This window comes from Ciconia boyciana, chromosome 13, assembly GCF_034638445.1.
Source record: "Ciconia boyciana chromosome 13, ASM3463844v1, whole genome shotgun sequence".
In the NCBI taxonomy this organism is placed as follows: domain Eukaryota; kingdom Metazoa; phylum Chordata; class Aves; order Ciconiiformes; family Ciconiidae; genus Ciconia; species Ciconia boyciana.
In genome coordinates this window covers 8,999,943-9,018,194 of record NC_132946.1, presented here as the reverse complement: position 1 = coordinate 9,018,194, position 18,252 = coordinate 8,999,943, and the positions used below count along the sequence as shown (strand labels likewise).

Sequence of the window (18,252 nt, the reverse complement as noted above, 5' to 3'; positions counted from 1 at the left end):
GGAATTTGTATAATTATTTTGTGGACAGAGCTAAAAACATCAGGACTAAATGCTGTGCAATTAATACAGAGAAATTATGTCTACCACTGCTCTTCTTCCTGTAGGAAGTCATGCACTGGTGCTCCAGGAAACTATGCATGTATGTTATATGCACCTACCATATGGCTGAAGTGAGGTTTAAGACCAACTGGATTTACCTTATAAGAAGGGACTGTCATAGGAGTATGTAGGCACAAATTGTTGAGAGAATTAATTTATTTACAGGCAACTTTTCATCTGGATTTTCAAATGAATGCAGAACAAAATTGGTCTGAAAGTTAGTATTATCTGGAGTGTGCTTTCCTTTTTCCTTTCAAAAACCACAGTTCCTCAGAACAGCAATTTCTAAACACAACCTCATTTAACACGAGCATATTAGAACTTTACAAGCTTTAGTGCTCTTGGAAAATATATATGTGCATTGCTGAGCATACTAAATGAAAGAATAACATACTAGACTTGCAGGTCACTAATTTTCTAGGTTGCCATTTTAAATTAAATTTTTAATATTTTCAAACAAAAAATGAATGTGACTCAAACTCCTTAAGTGTTAGGATATAATATATAACATCTAAATAGAAAACTAAAACTAGAAGATGCAGCATGTCTGGGCTAATATCTAATATCAATATACATCAGTATTTCACCAAATGCTTTTTCATCATCACTGATTGTTCTTTTAAGAAAATGTTATAGAGAAGAGAAGCCCCAGGCTTAAACGTGAAAATAAATACAGCCTTGCATCAGGGTACCAGAGCTGGCTTATTTAAAAGCACGAGAAATGTGTAGCTGGAGATGGTATAACCTAACTAAGTTCCTAATATAACAGAACGCTCTCCATAAGGATATATAGCATGTATGCTATATGGCATATATGGCATACAGCTGTATGCCACTGGGTCCCTTTCAGTCCAAAACAATGCTGCGTATTTACATGAGTTTAATGGCAGTTACTCTTGTGACTTGTTCCGTTGTGCTCATATATCACACCAGTAACGGTATTCCACCATTATCAGTACCCTGCGATAGCAGATAGTGATTTTTCTAACCACTATCAACACGTTTTCATGCAGTGGGAACCGGGCATCTGGCTTCCACCAGGCCTTCAGAATTAATTTGACGAGTCTGCTCTCTTCCCAGGCCCTGCTGTGAGGCATCCCTACGGCTGCCCAGCTGCGTGCTGCTCTACCCAGGGTGCTCAGCTGGGCTGCCCGCAGAATGAGAAATGGGGAGACGCACATTCTGGCACTGACAGGGCAAAAGCACTTGGTTTTCAATAGTTGTTAATATTTACAACAGTGATTTGCAGGTGAGAGATTAATAGGACCTCGGTGGTTTTCTGCACAATCGACAAACGTTGTAAATGTGTTTAATTTGAGCTTAAACTCTGCAGGAATTTGAGGCTACCCAGAAATGTGCCTGTAGGAAGCAGCATTAAACGGGGGCTTAGTCAAGTCTCTGCTTTACATTCTTAGACGAGGGCTGCACCCTCAGCATAGTGCTGGAAATTGCTGCCAGAATTACAGGTCAATCACAGGCAGCATTCCTGCATGCACTTGCTGCTCCCCCCAGTCCCCAAGCTAAGATACAGTTCAATTTATGTAAGTAATGGTGGTGGCAGGCAGGTGTTCCTGGCAGAGAGTCAGAGCATCTGCTCTGTGTGTTTTTAATTAGACATTAGTAATCTTCCTCCTGAAGATTCTCTCAGCACTAGCATTGCAGCAGTGTTTCTCTCTGTGTTGCCTCCCTCTTTGGAGAGCATGGGGATGGTGCATTCTTCTGTCTGTGATGCTGCAAGAGACCGTCGGTCACAAAGGATGTACTCACATCTTCCAGTCTTCGTTTTGTAACCCCTACTCATGGTAAAAAGCACTAGTGAGGATTATTTACATGAATAAGAGATTAAACAACAGTAAAAGTGGCAGATGCTTTGCAGGCTGCCAAGTAATAAAATTAAGCCAGAACCTATTTACATTAATTTCCATGTAACCCATGAAAGGATAAGGAGTTTTGTTTAAATTTTCCACAAATTCTAGCTTGAGGAAAAGCTTAACATGGGCGTTTTCAACCCAAAAAGCCAATGTTTTGAGAAGAAAGCAAATGTGGGTGATTTGAGGAAGTCTTAAGTCTTTGGAACTTGAAATCTGGTGCATACTTCTGCCATTTCTCATGGGGAAATGAAGCACTGTGCAATTTAATGTAGCCGAAAAGGGCAACCTGAAGTGCACAGAGCCCCCATAGGCCCCACGGTCGCTGTCTATGTCTGCTCCCTGCCTTCCCCCAGGGCTGGGGTCCTCGGGGGACTGCCGTGCGGTGGGCCTTTCCTGTGGGAGCGCCTGCACCGGGAAACCCACCTTTCGGCTCCAAACCCAAAGGAAGCAGAAAGGAAAGGAAACTCGGATGCTGCTCGGATGAGTTGTGCTGGCTTCACGTAGGTTTCCAGCACAGCCGCTTTCCTTCCTGCTCTCTCTCGCCTGGGATTCCCCCATCTCTAACACCTAACAGTGCTGATGGGGGATTTTCTCCCCGAATTTTCAACGTTTTTCTCACAAGCAGCGTCTAGGAGGCTCCCCGCCTCAGCTAGGTGTGCGCCTACGACCGGGTCGCGGAGCGGCTGCTGAGGCGAGCGTGAGGCGCCACCTGCTCGCGCGGTGGGCGGGAAGGCGGCGGCAGCGGGGGAGGTGAGGGGCGGCCCCGCTGCCCGCCTCCCCTCAGCAGAGCGGCTGCGCGCCCGCCTGCTGTGGGCTGGGCGGCGGCGGCGCGGTGGCAGCGGGATCGCTTTGCACCGGCCGGGGCGGCGGGTCCGGGCTGCACGAACCCGGTAGGTGCCTTCGCGGCGCGGGGGCCGACACCGGCGGGGGGTCGGGCCCGTGAAAGCTGCCGCCAGGCTGCTCGCGGGCTGAAGTGCGGAGGGCGGAACGGGCGGTTTTTATTACAGAAAATGGTGAACAACTTGGCGGTTAGAGCCTATAAAAGGCCGGCGGCCAAGCCGTGAGCTTCTGCGGTGACCTAAAAATAACCTGATATTTTTGTATTGGGCGACACTCCTGCACTTATGCCTGGAGATAATAGTTTCATCCATATATGTTTCCAGGACTGTGCAATTAATTTTAGGGCATGCCCAGTTTAAGAGTCCCGAAATCCTGTTTGTAACTGTAGAACAGCCCAAGAGAACGGTGCTGGTGTGTGTGGAGCGGACGGCGGGTAGAAGCTGCCAGCCTGTTGCCTGCAGGCGGGTGGAGGGCTAGCTGAGTACACGGTGACAGCCTGTAATGGCCTCTAGGACTGTAAACATCTGGGTAATTTTTCCAATGCCTCAATATGCATAAAGCATGGGGTTGATTAACAACGTGGAGTACCGAGGAAATGCTTGCAAAGTCAGTGATAGTTAATTGTTCTGTGTATTTAAAGCCAGTTGAAATAACAGAGCTATTAGTGGCAATGGAAGGGCATTTTAAAGTTATCCTGAAAGTTCCTTTTCTGTCCTTTTATATCCTTTTATATCCTTGTGTTTTGGCTACTGCTAACATAGTATTCGTTTGTGTGTTTGGCAGAAGGGTGGACTTGACTTGGAAGGGTCGTTTCTGTGCTTTACCGCTTGCAACCCTAAAAGTCATTTGTGTGTTTGAAGCCACAATGTATTTCCTTGCACAGGGGTCTGAGTCTCAAATGCTTCGTACTCTGAACTGGCACAGACGAACTCTCCCATTAACTTCATGAATTTTGCATCATTGCTCTCTAACACTCGCTGGTTAATGCAATGCATTATCCCAGCTGTGCTTGCAAACTGGATGTGATTTGTGCCACGGTGTTTGCAGTAGTGACACACTGGAAGGGACCTGAAGTAAAGGCTTCTCATTAGAAGATCTGTACTTGGTAAGAACAGGTTTGTCAAAGGTAGCCAGTGAGTTGAGACATTTCTGCGTTTTAAACTTTTTTTATCAGAGCTGTTACCTTGACTCACTAAACCTGTTTTCTTGCCAGTGTGCGGTGCAGGTGAGAACAGACATTTGTTTCACAAGGGTTGGTTGGGTGTTTGGAAAGCACAATAGTTCTGTAATGTGCTACAGGATGTTAACGTAGCAGTGGGGTTGTTCTGGACCATGTTATGCAGCTTTGTGTCTGTACATAAAGATGATAACAATACGTTGTAAGGTGCACAGCCTGTATAGTTGCTTAGGCTAAATTTCAAATCTGTATTTTAAAAGAATGCTAAACTGAAAAAAAGCGATTTTTGTCTTAAAAGAAAAAACTGCTTGTTACTCTTACAGGTATCCTGCTAGATGGCTTTAGCTGATGTGGTATTAAACCAAAAGGGATTTAGTATTATACCAGGGAGATGGGCGTCACTCTTTCTTTAATTCTTCTCTACAAGAGGAGGTGGGACTTCCTTGGTTCTAGGGCAGTTCCTGTTCCCCTGTCCTGTGCTATCGTGGTGCAGAGGGCTGTGTCTGATCTGAAACAGCCACTAAGAAGTAGCTGGAGATGCTCCAGTTGTCCCTTCTTTTACTGACGAGAATAGAGCATTCCTATCACTCAGCTCTTTGGGATGAATTAAGGCAGGTTTCAATGGTGAGGCAGCTGTGGGGTCTTGGTCAAGGGTCCTGCCAAACCAGGAGTGTTTTGTAACAACAGACTCTCTGCAAGAAAGAAGTCATGTTTTACCAGCACTGTGATGTGAATTTTCCCCTCTCTTTATCTGTGTTTGCATATGCACTGTGCTCTGCAACACAGTCGATTGTCCTTGCAACTCACCTGCCTCTCCTGGTGATATGGCTATTGCATATAAAGGCAAGAGAAAGAAAAATACTTCATCCAGGCACCGGAAAAGCCCAAAAAATAATAGAGACTTGAGCAGCTTTAATAACTGACTATATTTTAGATTATCTTCATTTTGAATCGCATAGTACAAGGTTGATTAAAAAAATGGAATACATTTTCAAAGTAGATTGGAGTGGGTAGTTTAAATTACAGGTTGTGTGTGATAATGCAGGCTTGCAGGCTAGGTGCAGTCTGACTGTCTTTGCTGCTTAGCCCTAGGAAAGCTTCTGTAATGGATATTAAAGACTAAATGATGAAAACGTAGCAGCAATAGAAGCAGGGGTTCCTAGATAGTACAGCTTTATGCCATGATGCAACAGCACAGAATATAAGCCTTGGGATGAAGCTCAGGCTTTTTTAATAGGGCTTTTGGTCAAATAAACTGTGAGGTTTAGAGCAGTGTTTGTGGAGTTTAAAGTTTGGTTCTTGAATTCTGTTTTAAAGAGTATGTTATGTGAGGACGGTTTTTAGTAAATACACTTCCAAAGTAAACACAAGTCCTTTACAAGAAGTATGCTTCCAAGAAAAACTGGCGGAGTTTTATAAACACCATTAGCTTTAAATACAAACTGATTTGTGTGATGATGTTCCCTTTACACAGCAAGTCACAGAAATCATGAATGTTTGCAATCGCTGCATAAACCTGCATTCCTGTTGCTGCTGCTTCTCGGACCGTCTCAGACCTGATGGATCTGCTTGTGTGTATTTGACTGCAGTGGTAGAAATGAGTGCAGGACAGCAGCTGTGGGTAATGAGGCTAGTTCAGTATATCCTGGAGTTAGTCCTGTACTTGAAGTATCATTTTACATCTGCTGTTTGCATGTGCTGACAAGCAGTAGAGGTTAACATTCTCAAATACTTGTTAGACTCTAGTAAGGTGATCGCAGTAAAAATGGTAGTGGCAACTGAGGGTACCTTCCCCTTCCAGTTATGCGCAACTGCCTCTTTCCAGAGATGACTGCTCTTGCGTGGTCTTTGTTAGAGAGTAGATTATATGAATGCTCCAAAGCTGCTTCAGTGCAAAGTCAGATGAGTTGGCTCAGACCTCCTTCAGCAGTGGTTTACTGTAGCTGATGCTGCCCATTGCAGGTGGAGTTCTGGTGTTACCTGTGTTGCTAGCTGATCTGTGGGAATACTACCTCTGTCAGAAAGGCAGTAACGAACAACATAATGTTGCTGGTGAAAGCTGCCATATGTTAAGGCACTGTTTCTGTGGTGACCATAGAATCATAGAATAGTTTGGGTTGGAAGGGACCTTTAAAGGTCATCTAGTGCAACCCCCCTGCAGTGAGCAGGGACATCTTCAACTAGATCGTGTTGCTCAGAGCCCCATCCAGCCTGACCTTGAATGTTTCCAGGGATGGGGCATCTACCACCTCTCTGGGCAACCTATTCCAGTGTTTCACCACCCTCATTGTAAACAATGTCTTCCTTATATCTAGTCTAAATCTACCCTTTTTCAGTTTAAAACCATTACCCCTTGTCCTTTTGCTACAGGCCCTGCGAAAAAGTTTGTCCCCATCTTTCTTGTAAGCCCCCTTTAAGTATTGAAAGGCTGCAGTAAGGTCTCCCCAGAGCCTTCTCTTCTCCAGGCTGAACAACCCCAACTCTCTCAGCCTGTTCTCATAGGAGAGGTGTTCCATCCCACTGATCATTTTTGTGGCCCTCCTCTGGACCCACTCCAACAGATCCATGTCCTTCTTGTGCTGAGGGCTCCAGAGCTGGATGCAGTACTCCAGGTGGGGTCTCACCAGAGCAGAGTAGAGGGGCAGAATCTCCTCCCTCGACCTGCTGGCCACACTTCTTTTCATGCAGCCAGGATACGGTTGGCCTTCTGGGCTGTGAGCGCACATTGTCAGCTCATGTCCAGCTTTTCATCCACCCATAGCCCAAAGTCCCCCTCCATAGGGCTGCTCCCAATCCCTTCACACCCCAGCTGGTATTGATACTGGGGGTTGCCCTGACCCAGGTGCAGGACCCTGCACTTAGCCTTGTTGAACCTCATGAGGGTCACGTGGGCCCACTTATTGAGCTTGTCCAGATCCCTCTGGATGGCATCTTCTCAGTACTTGTGGTGTAAGGTCTGCAGCTATGAATACTGTTGTAGGAGTGTATTTATCTGGTACTATTTCATGGAGAAAGAAGGTTGAATATGCACAGAGCTGAAGAATAACAGTGAAGCAAAGCTGAAAACGTTGTTTTATAGTTGTCTTTTTAGGCTAGCTGTGTGAAAATCCCTGATTTAGCTGGTTGGGTGAGGTTGCTCTAGAACTAAGCAATTGATGGAACAGTTAGAAGTGTCTGCCTTAAGTTGCATGCCGTTGCACAGCCAGTGTCAGGGCCAAATTTTGAAAATTCTAACTAATCCTCTATTTTATAGGTGCAGGTATTTTCGAAGTATCTATGTAGACTTCCACCTCTTCCAAGGGCTTTGGTCATTCCTAAATCTCATTTTTCTAGCTTGTAAAACAGATGATACTTCCATTCGATGGATGTCGGAAGGAAGGGGGATAGTTATAAAATATTGAGAACAAATTCAGTGCAATATTCTGTAAGCTCAAATCGTTGTTTTCAGGGCTCCAGGACCAAAAAGATTTTAAGCTATATTTTGTGTGAAACAAATCAAGATATGCTGCTTTGTGTAGTCTACTTCTGCTCTCTAATCAAGCACAAAACAGGCAGACCTGACTGTAATCTGAAGAGCCAGCAAAATTCACTGCAGCAGACTTGCCAGCAAATATTTGTTTAAACTCAGCTAAATCTGTGTGAAGATTTGGATTATTATTTTGCATTCATCTAACCCCTTCCTGTTTTTCATGCAGCAGAGCAATGTGAATAATCAAAGCTTAAATGAGGATAAAATATTCCCATTAATTTGAGTGGGCCTGGAAGTTTGTGCTTGTGCTACTGTTTTCTGACTGCTTCAGAGAAAATACCCTTAAGTGCTGATAGTGATTTAAGAGTCATGGTGTGGTTTGTAAACCTGCTTTATTATTTTTAAGGAAAAAAACTTACAGTAAAATCAAGGAGTAGCCCAGTCCCTTGTGTGTCTGTCCCTTTCCAGCCTCCCCCTGGGTGAGCCTACACTGGCTTTTTATTCTGATCAGAAAAGCGCTTCTGAAGCGACTACCAATCATCTCAGCTCACTGCACTTTGATTCATGTTGAAAAGCAGTCTCAGAGCTTGCAAACTAAACTCCTTGTGCATGAAACTTAACTGGAGAACATAGCACAGCCACTGGTGGTATCCACTCCCTGAGACCAGACTAGAGTTAGTCTGAAGTAAATCCCCAAGGGGCAGATGGTGAGGATGTCAGACCCTCAACACAACCGTGCTGCTCTACAGACCTGCTCCCAGTTCACCGCAGTACTTGTGGTGTGGAAGAAGCTGTGCTGCGTTGATGCCCACTCGGTTCTTGCCTGGGCATTAGATTCTCCTGCTGAGTTTTAAAGGGTCAGGCTGTTCTTTGCTGTCAGCTTGGTTGTGATCAGATTTGCTGATTGACCTCAGCATTGAATAAAAATGCAACAGGAAACAGTGGAGTGACCTGGAAGGCTCCAAGCAGGATACAGTCACAGGGGAATCAGTTGTATGTTGTACTGTCAATAGAAGATACAATTAACAGAAGTGTGAGGCAGAAAGGTCATTTCACTTCAGTCCGTGTGTTCTCTTTAGTGTGATCTGAGCTTTTGATGCGATTGGGTATTAAAGTCATTACAGAAAGTAATTAAATTGGCAAAGACAGGTGTTAGAGACTTCAGGAAATGACTCTGAAACCTAGAGTTAGTGCAGTTAATGAGAACGGTTTCAGAAAATGTGAACTATCAGCAATTAGAAAAACATGTGAACAGGGATGCATTATTGTTCTGTGAAGGTTTCTTTGCTCTTTGAAGCAGCTGGTATTAGATGAATCATGGACCTGTTCCACTCTGGCTGTTCATGCCTTCCTTGATAGCTAGAAACCTCCATAGATGTGTACTTGATCATGTGAGTGGACTCAGCAGGAAAAGGACAAGAGTTCAGAGGAAAAAAAGAGCTTTTAGTGCAAGAGTACCCGGGAAATAGCCTGACAGTGTAGAAAGGGAGCCTGAGCTGTAGAGAACCACTGTGAAGCAAAGGAACCACACTGAACAGGGGGCAGGGGATGCCGGCAGTAACACCAGTTTCCTACTCAGGCATATATCCCTAGCCTTCTGCTTGGCAGCGTATGTTACATACGATGGACTAAAATGAGCCCTTGCACCGAAGGTGCAATGTTACTCTACTCCAAGGCTGTCATGGCCACCTGCCCCCTTGTGTTTGAGGCCTCCTTGCTGAAGGTGGAAGGAGGAGAGTTTATAGGTCTCAAAACTGGCAAACTCTCCTTTCTGAAAGTCATTTTTGGTGTCCTGCCACCAGTGGCTCTGGACTGTGAAATGGGGAAGAATGGAAACTGTTTGCATCTGTATGGCTGGTAATGTGTGGAAGACAGAATACTCGCCTTCTGTAGCTTGGAACTGTGGGAGTTTATTTGTGTTTGAGTTCTGCTGAATCATCACAAACTGTTTCCTGGTTGGAGGCTTCTGGTCATGTTCCTGTTGTAAGATCTCCAGGGGTGGAACCAGAGCTCCAGGAAAAATACTTCCATGATTCACCTATCTTTTTTTATAACACATCTATTGCAGCAGTCAGGCTGTGCAGTGTCTGTGCTCTGCCTCCCTGAAGCTGGTGTCACTAATCTGGAAAAGTTACAGAAAGATGGGAGACTTTGCAGAGCTGCAGTTTTGATACCCATATGGAACTCCCCATATTGTTTACTCTAACATTGTTTAATGTGTCAGAATGTTTCAGTGAAATATTTACCTAGAATGTCACCTTCTGGGCTTGGAAATAGTTGATCAGATATTAATAAAAACCCATGACCTGTCTGCCTCACACTGTTGCTGTTACTTTCAATTTGCTTAGTTTACTTTGGAGCTAGGACCCAGGAGAAGCTAAACCCTACCTATTCTGTTCTCTTAGGATCCAGGAAGCTACTAAAAAGTTGCAATAACCAGTGACAAAATCAAGCTTTCTAACCTCTTTGAAAAAGAACTATTAACCAGGGAGAATATTTTTTCCTTTAAGCTCTATGCTTAAAGCAAACACAGCTCAGAGACTTAATGCTGTTGAGCAAACTGCCATATCTGCTGTCTTTGGAGTTGGAAGAGGATTGTTTAGATCACACAAGACTGGTCCAAAGTGAAATCCCTTCACAGATTGTAAAAGACAGAAGGGTACCCCTTACACATAACTCCTCTTGTCTCTCTAGTCTACTAGTGAGTGCACTTGGGCAGCAGTAGTAGAATGGCAGGCCTCCTTTTGTGGCCTCTTTTGTACTTTGTCCTTCCGAGGACGTCCTGGGTAGCTTGGCAATGTGCTTTGCGCTTTCAGCAGCGTGTTTTGCACTGTGAGCTGTTGGCTGTATGTGAGCTAAAAGCCAACTTAAATCTTGGCAGCGGTGGGACAATTTTCTATGCTGTTCCAATAATATTCTCGAACTTCTTTGGCTATTAATTTTGTATGCAATATCCTTGAGAAGACTTGTCCTGAAAAAATTCGAAAACCTGACTGTGGTGTTTGAGGTGAAACTTCCTCGAGTTTCTAAGACCAGTGTTGTGAAACTCAGCATTTCAGATGAGGAAGAATAAAAACATTCACAGGAGGAGAAAGGAGCATTAACAAATGTCAACCATAGGCAGCAGGTGGTGTTTGCAGTCCCTCTGATTTTATAGTAGTATTCTATACTTGGTTATCTTATTTTCTCAATCTTGTAGCAATTTAAAAACTGAGTGCCTTCCGGAAACCCAGATCTAGCACTGAGGTGTTCAAAACCACATGTAGGTACTTGGGGATCATTTTTATAGTATATGCAAATGATTTTTTTTTTTTCAGCCAGTGTGCTGACATCAGTTTCATGCATCATTTGTTCTTCTAATAACAACCCTTTTTTTTTTTTCTCTCCCACCCAGCTTCTTCCCTCCATTTACATGTGCGTTGGAATAGTGGCCATTTTAATAATTGCAGGAATTAAACCAACCTTCCACAGACATGGCAGACGAGGACCTTATTTTTCGTATGGAAGGGATTGATAATGCTAGATCGACTACAGCAAACTCTGGAAATTATCTTGATGCTGATAGTGATGATGAAGACAATTATTTTATCTGTCCAATAACGGATGATCCAGTTTCTAACAAGTCTGCTAGTATCAAAGTTGACAATTATTATAGCAACTTAGCAAAAACTGAACAGTACAGTTCAAGCTCTTCCCCTAGAAACTCTTTTAGCTTTAAGGTAAGTATTGGTTCCAGCCTTCAATAAGGTTTTGGTTTTACATAGTTGGCATGAGAGATTCGCTAACTGCTTCATCTCTTGTAACTAACGCTTTTCAATTAAAAAATACATCTGTTTTTTCCAGACTGTAGTTAATTCCATTAAGCCAATAGTCTGACACTGCCATTGAATTGCTTTCTGTCCCTTTTAGTTCAATGGGAGATCCTCACCTACAAAGGGCAGCAGATTCCAGGCAAAGGATTCACTGCCATTATTATCAAACCATTAAAAAGGCAATATGTTGCTTGAGGGATTTAAAAGATGATACTTGTTGTAAGCTAAATTGGGGCCTGGCAGAAGATATTTTATTATGGATTTTGCAGAGTTAACAGCAGAGTTAACAATCCAAAATACTTTTATTTGAACAAATAAAATTGTAAATTATAAACTTGTAATGATAGGTTTTCAGGTTATAGTTCCTTCTTAGGGAGCTTTTAACAAGTTGACTCTCATGCTTGGCCATGAAGTGGCACACTGGCAGTAGTTCCTGATGGTGTACTCGAGCAGTATCTGACCTTTTTAAAATGAACAGCAGTCACAGCATTGCAGAGAGGTCAAAGGGGCCATAGTTGGTGCTTCCTTGGCAGTGTGTCCTGTTCCACTCCACTCCCCTTGCACAGATCAGGCCAGGCAAAGGGAGATGAGCCCACAGGCAATGGAGCCTCAAGAACACAAATAACACTTACTCTATAGGTTAGGTATTCCAAATATGCACCATTTGTGGTAAACTAGCATGTCTCTTAGATTTTTTTCTAGACTAGGATTTTATGTGTTTTATTAACATTTATTTAATAGATACTCTAAAATTTTGGTTATGCCTAACGCATGCTTTATTCCTGGAGAGATACTACATGGTTTATTTCAGTCAGCTAACATATTAAGTAACACATCAAAAGTGAAACTCTCTTGTCTGCAGTAAGATTTTTACCAAGGCTGGTTAACAGAAACATTAAAAGCTACATACTCCTAAGGAAGGTGAAGAGTAAAAGTTTAGTATAGGCAAGGGGACAGATTTTAGTGTATGCTATGCTAAGCAAGTTAAGACGTGATAGGGAGCTTAGTCTTCATTTGTGTGTACATTTTAGCACGTACTAAACACTTGCCTCTGGGTTTGCAGTGTGAGTTCCGAGTCATGTGGCCTGAGATAAAACTGATAAGGACTTAAGAAATTGCAATTATTTCCTCCTTCCTAAGGTATCATATTGCTTCTGCAGAATATATGTGCCCATGCTTTGGGCTCCACAATGTCTGGTTTGGCATTTTAGGTTTCATCACAGATAAAATGCATTGGGTTGAGATGTAGAGCAAGCAAGTCTCCATCTGCTGCTTAAGCTGCAGAAATGGTGACTTCCAACACAGAGAGAAGCAGACAGCCAGGGCTGATAACATCTTAAACCACCACAGCCTGGTCTGATCAGAGTCTGCTGTCTGGACCCCAAAGCTAATGGCAGTGTGGGCCATTGATAATGAAATGCAGAGACAGATAGAAGTGGTACTATTAACTCTCTGCCTCTAAACAAGACTCAGCAATGTTTAATTAGCTAGGCAATAGGCAAGACCCTTTTAACACGTGTTTTCCAATAAAAAAAAATTGCCAACTTACCTCTGTAGGTTTGTTCACAGATGTTCTAAGAATGAACTTAAATTAGGAATATAAATTGAAGAGTGTCTTTTAAGTGGAAAAATATTTTTTTTTTTAATTAACAAAGAGAACAGAGACTCTTTGTCAATCATTTGTCTTACCAAGTGTATTTTCCTACTTTTATGTTTCTCATGCATCCTTTAGAATGACACACAGCATCGTTCTAAGCACGGCTCTGTGGTTGACCATAGTCGGGTAGGTTAAAAAGAAAATGTGAACACCATATCTAATAGATGCATTAAGATGTTTTTTGTTTTGTTTTGTTTTTTTCTTTTATGGCCTTTTTTTGTTCATTATTTTATCGTCTGGGAGAACTGCTTGCCTCAGCCCATAAAAGTAATCAAGTCAAAACTAAAAAAGATATCTGTTAAATGAAATAATACCCATCTTTTGTTCTCTACCCTGAAATACTACTACTTTTAAAGCGCATATCTGTAGTTGTTTCTTCACAGTATTTCCTACTGTGAACAAGAACAGAATGGATGCAAGACATCTACTTAGTCTGTATGGCAGCCGTATGCCTACAGCAGGAGAAAAATTGCACTGTTAGCACCATTTCTGTGAAGTCCAGCTTCTGTTTGTTTGAAGATTAGAATACAGCTTTTGTACAAAGCACCTCACAAGATCCAGCACAAGTAATTAATTTATTTAAACCATTACCTAGCATGGACACAGATCACCTTCGGAGAGGTTCCCTACTCAAGAATGATTTGACATAGATAATGGACCAAACAATTCTACTTGTTTCTTTCTCTCCCTATTTCTTTCATATACATTCAAGTATGGAAGTTCCCAGGTCCATATGAAATGTGTATCATTGCATGATCTGAGGCAACTTAATTTTCTTATGAAACATGTAGGAAGTCTTTCTCAGCCTGTCTTTTAAACTTGCTTTATTTATTGTAGTATTGTGTTCATTTTGTGGTTTTATTGTCAGGGGATCATTTAAATTGTTTGCAAGGTATGCAGATTTACAGCTGAAATAAAAATATGAACAATTTAAAAGCTCAGCTGCTTCAAAAACTTCTTTGATGTCATTGCTGGTACCAATTTATACTGTATTTTTTTTAAAGTTTTGACTGAAATCTAAATTCCAAAGGAAAAAAAAACCCCAATATTCCAATATTTTAAAAGTTACTGTTTCTGCGTACTTGAAATTCAGTCAGAGAGGCAGTAACAAAATCTCAGAGCTCAGTATTTCTTTACTGGCGGGGGTGCAGGGTGGCCTTTTCTCCTGCTCACCTTGCAGAAGGCCTTTGGCACATCACAGGATCATATCTCCAGTTCTCTTGGAACAGTACAATGTAAAAAGAGGGAGATCAAAATGTTAAGAGAAAAGCATCCAAATTGGCTGGTAGAGAAAGACCATTTATGTTCCAGAAAACCCCTTTGATTTTTATTGTTGACTTGGTGGAGATTGAAGTAGCTACTTGTCTGGAATTGTTATAATAATCCATTTTTACAACATTCTAATTTCTTCTCTCTTATGCTGAGCACAATTTGGGGGCCTTGGGGTTTACAGAACTTTTTTTTCTTCATCCATATTGCTCTGTTGCTAATGAAGTTTTTTATGCTTACACTGCCAGCATATGCTGTTAGTTACAAAAAGTTAAAAATCAAAACAGTAAAAGTGAATTAATATCATCTAGGTGGGACTTATCACTATTTGCAGCATATGTTAGAGATATTTGCAAATTATATTTGGTATATACGAGACCAGATTCTGTTCTCAGTAACTTTATGGTGGTGCAAATTGAACTGAAACCTGATACTTTATATTTCTGAACTGTGTTTCATTATACTTGAAGCTATAAAATGTCGGAGTGGTCTTCTGTACTGCTTGGTCCCTGCTCTGAATAGTGCTTTGGGGGGTTGTGTAGTTGCATGTCTTCGTAGCATTGGGATCCTGATGTACTCCAGAAAATGCCATTGTTGTGAGTTGCTGCTGATTATAAATAACCTGCCAGTTTGTAACTTCTTCAGGAAACCTGGAAGCATGCTATTCAGAAAGCTAAGCACATGCCTGATCCGTGGGCAGAATTTCATCTTGAGGACATTGAGACGGAACAAGCCACTCGTTACAGGTCTGTGGGTCTTTCTGCTTTTAATGCTGATGTTAAACAGAATGTGCTGGTTTATGCAAGGGCTGTGTTGGTGTCGTGCAGAATATGTGTAATTACATGGCTGAAGAACTTTCAGTAATGCCCAAAGTGAGTGTGTCTTAACTGAATCTCCCAGGAATATGTAAATACTGCACATCATAAAAAAATAAACCTTTTGGCAAACTGGCGTCACACTCTTTCTCTCTCTCCCACCTAAGTAGTATCTATGAGTTTCACCATGTAGGCAGGAAACAAGGCTGAAAAATATTTTCTAGTTGATTTATTCATGCTGTAAACTTAATTTAATAAGGAAATGAATCCCAATAAAGAGGCAGCATACTTAGTTTAAATAGTTTGGGGAAAAAAAGCAACATAACACCGTGCCTTTCCCAAAATAGCAGTTTCACTGTTGTCTGTCCATGCAGTATTGCTGCGTGTGGCTGGAATTTAAATCCTTATAAAGCCCAGAATAGCTCAGCATGGTGTACGTGCTGAAACTGAGTTTGGCCCTTAAACTATTCTCAGTGCTTTAGCACAATCTTTGCCAAAACATTTACCCTACTGACACAGGTTTCTGGGTGGAAGGGGTAGGAGTTAGAGGCCAGTTAATTACCACTTAGCATCAGTGTTTGGGGAGGCCTCCCTTCCAATCACATAACACTGTCACGCAGTGCTGCTCTTCCCCATAGACTGCATCTGTCCCTGGTCAGCCACACAGTCCTGAAATAGTTTGCATATTTTAAAATACAAATAAGTTATAATATTGGTTTACGGCTACTCGAATACCCTATTAAAAAGAGATGGCTCTGATATTCCTATTTCCACCTCTTTTGTCTGCTGTAAACTGGGGTGATTCAGAATATATAACGGGGTATATGGGGTGCCTGCATGCATGAAGTACTCAGTGCAGGTCAGGGGAATCAGGCTGGAAACAGTCATGTGTTGGTGACTCAACTGCTGTGGTTCTCAATTTGGCTTTTACTGTGTTGGGAGTTAAGGGGGTGGGGAGAAACCACAGTCGTACTCTTTGTATTATCATAGGGTTGTGCAGAGACTTGCTCCTCCCTTGGTGCAGTGTCGGGCAGTTCTTGGCCCCGCTGCTTTTCACAGCCACAGCTAGTGCTGCGTTCTGCTCATGTCCTCCACAGCCCTGCGGCAGATCCCCATCCAGAACCAGGTTTATGCAAGCTCAGGTTTGGGGGAGATGACCTGTCCAGTGTGTAGGGCTTGGTAAGGCTCTTTCTGCCCCCAGTGTACTGCCTAGGCATCACAGAGGAGATTTAATGTCAAAGCAGATAAAGCCTAATTTGTAGTGTTGCAGAAGTTTAGCTTCTGTAGCAGAATCTGTTCATTGTTAATAGGATTCAGGGCTCTTCAAAGAGTTATACGTATTTCTTCTTTCCCGCCCGAAGTAAGGAGGTCTAGGAAGACTAGAAATTTTTGCATTGGAGTGGCAGCAGCACATTTTAGCAGTCAGCTAGAGATAAGGAAGGATAGGCACTGGGGATGGGAGGATTTGGGTTCCCTCTGCATTTTTCTAAGAGGCACATCTCCTGATTTTGCAGGTACAATGCAGTTACTGGGGAATGGGTTGAAGATGAAGTCCTCATCAAGATGGCTTCACAAGTAAGATCACACTGTCCTTATGTTTATTAGCAGCCAAATTTGTAATTTCCTTCCTGTTACTGAATAGTGGCAGCAAGATGTTTTCTTCATATAGAAGTTTTGAAGTCTCAATGTTTTCTCATTCTTTTCTCCTACCTCTCTTTTTCCTTGGCTCACCCGTTATGTTTTGGTGTCCCAGCAGCCTTTTCTCCCCAGAGTAGAGTAGAACATGGAGTCAGCCCTTCCTCATCAGCAATAAGAGGCATTTGTTCCTTTCCCTATGATCTCCCTCCCATTTCAGCCCTCCATTTCCTGCTGGCCTCATCTCCCTGCCTGGCAATAGTCCTACTATTTTGTGTGCTTCCAAATAATTTCTGCTCTTAGGATGAAAACAGACTGAATTTTTGGTACATGAGGGTAGAAGCTACTGTTGATTCCCAGTGAAATCATGGGGCTGGTGGTGTGTTGGAATTACCTTGCTCTGTGCTACTGACATAGTATCTGGCATCTGGGGAGGTGATGCTCTGTTTGGCACATCCTGTATGGAAGCCTAAATGCGGAGAGCGTGAGGTCTGCGAAGCCAGCTTCTCTAGGCAGTCACAACAGAGCTGACTCCAAACTGAAAAGAGAATTTAAATAGCTTCTTTAAAAGACGTATCATGTCTGCTCCATGTGATATGGGGGGGGGGGGGGGGGGGGCTTATTCCCAATGTCTTTTCCCCAGATTCCTACTTACACTGCCAGTGGGTTTTCACTTTTCTTTGAGGAGACAGATATTATATAGAGCCTCTTTGAGAACTGCTTTCTGCTGGATATAAAGGGGGAAGACATGGTTGTGTCTCTTACTGGTTAGAAACTAACTTTGTGGAAATGGCAATGCTGGGTTTTTGTGTTTTCTTTTCCCTAGCCTTTTGGCCGTGGAGCAATGCGAGAGTGTTTCAGAACGTAAGTATCTGCTGGCTTTATCTTTGTTGGCCTCCATGCAGTGTTTTCTTCTGTGGTGACTGGAATTTCACTTAGGTGTGGTGGAAATTGTGTGAAGTGCGGCTCCCCATTAGTTTCCTGCTGTGCCTTTAGCTGAGGGGTTTATTCCTGTTTGTATGACTCCAGCCGCAGCACGGGGAGCGGGGTTCAGAAGGCAGAACATTCTCTTAAGGGAAGCACAAGCAAGCGTGGTGCAGGCATCCAGTCAGCTTGCTTTGGAAAGTCAAGCCATTGCCTGTACTGGAACTGCAGTGGGATGGATAACGTGCAATTGTGTCCAGTTCCAGCAAGTATAATCAGCCTATCAATTAGCAATTCATAAATTTATGCTATTCCTACCATCTCTTGGAGGTAAAATACTCATAAAAGTACAGAAGCAGCTGCTTTGTTTCTGTGTTCCTAGTGTGCTAACACATCTTTGAATTTGATATGAGGCTGTAGGTGTGTGCAGCCTGAAGGCCAACTTGAAGCCTATAGTTAGGCAGAGAAAAGGGGAAAGAACAGTTTGATGGTGCAATATCAACTCAGAAAGCCTCCCTCGGTAAAGAAGGTTATCCTTCCAGAGTTTACTTCAGATCATGTGTACCAGAATAATCCTGTTCTGAGTAAGGCAGAGCTTGAATATTAACAGTTACTCTTTCCAGAAGGGTAAAGTGTGGTAGAAGACAGAGGAGGAACTTTTCTTTCCCCAGAGAGTGTTAGCAG

General features: G+C 42.7%; 1 protein-coding gene across 4 annotated transcripts in view; it reads left to right on the top strand.

Annotated features, from left to right (window-relative positions):
* The window catches only part of EEF2K (eukaryotic elongation factor 2 kinase), a 36,018-nt gene that overhangs the window by 609 nt on the left and 17,157 nt on the right, over nt 1-18,252 (top strand). For 2 of the 4 annotated variants that reach the window (XM_072878103.1, XM_072878106.1), the window contains exons 1-6: nt 2,763-2,860; nt 10,851-11,175; nt 13,001-13,051; nt 14,840-14,940; nt 16,524-16,584; nt 17,471-17,508. In XM_072878103.1, coding sequence (XP_072734204.1) covers nt 10,930-11,175; nt 13,001-13,051; nt 14,840-14,940; nt 16,524-16,584; nt 17,471-17,508 — 497 coding nt within the window. In that variant the 5' untranslated portion in view covers nt 2,763-2,860; nt 10,851-10,929. Of the gene's footprint in view, nt 1-2,762; nt 2,861-10,850; nt 11,176-13,000; nt 13,052-14,839; nt 14,941-16,523; nt 16,585-17,470; nt 17,509-18,252 lie in introns of those variants that run through there. The other 2 variants (XM_072878104.1, XM_072878105.1) reach the window with 2 other exon arrangements.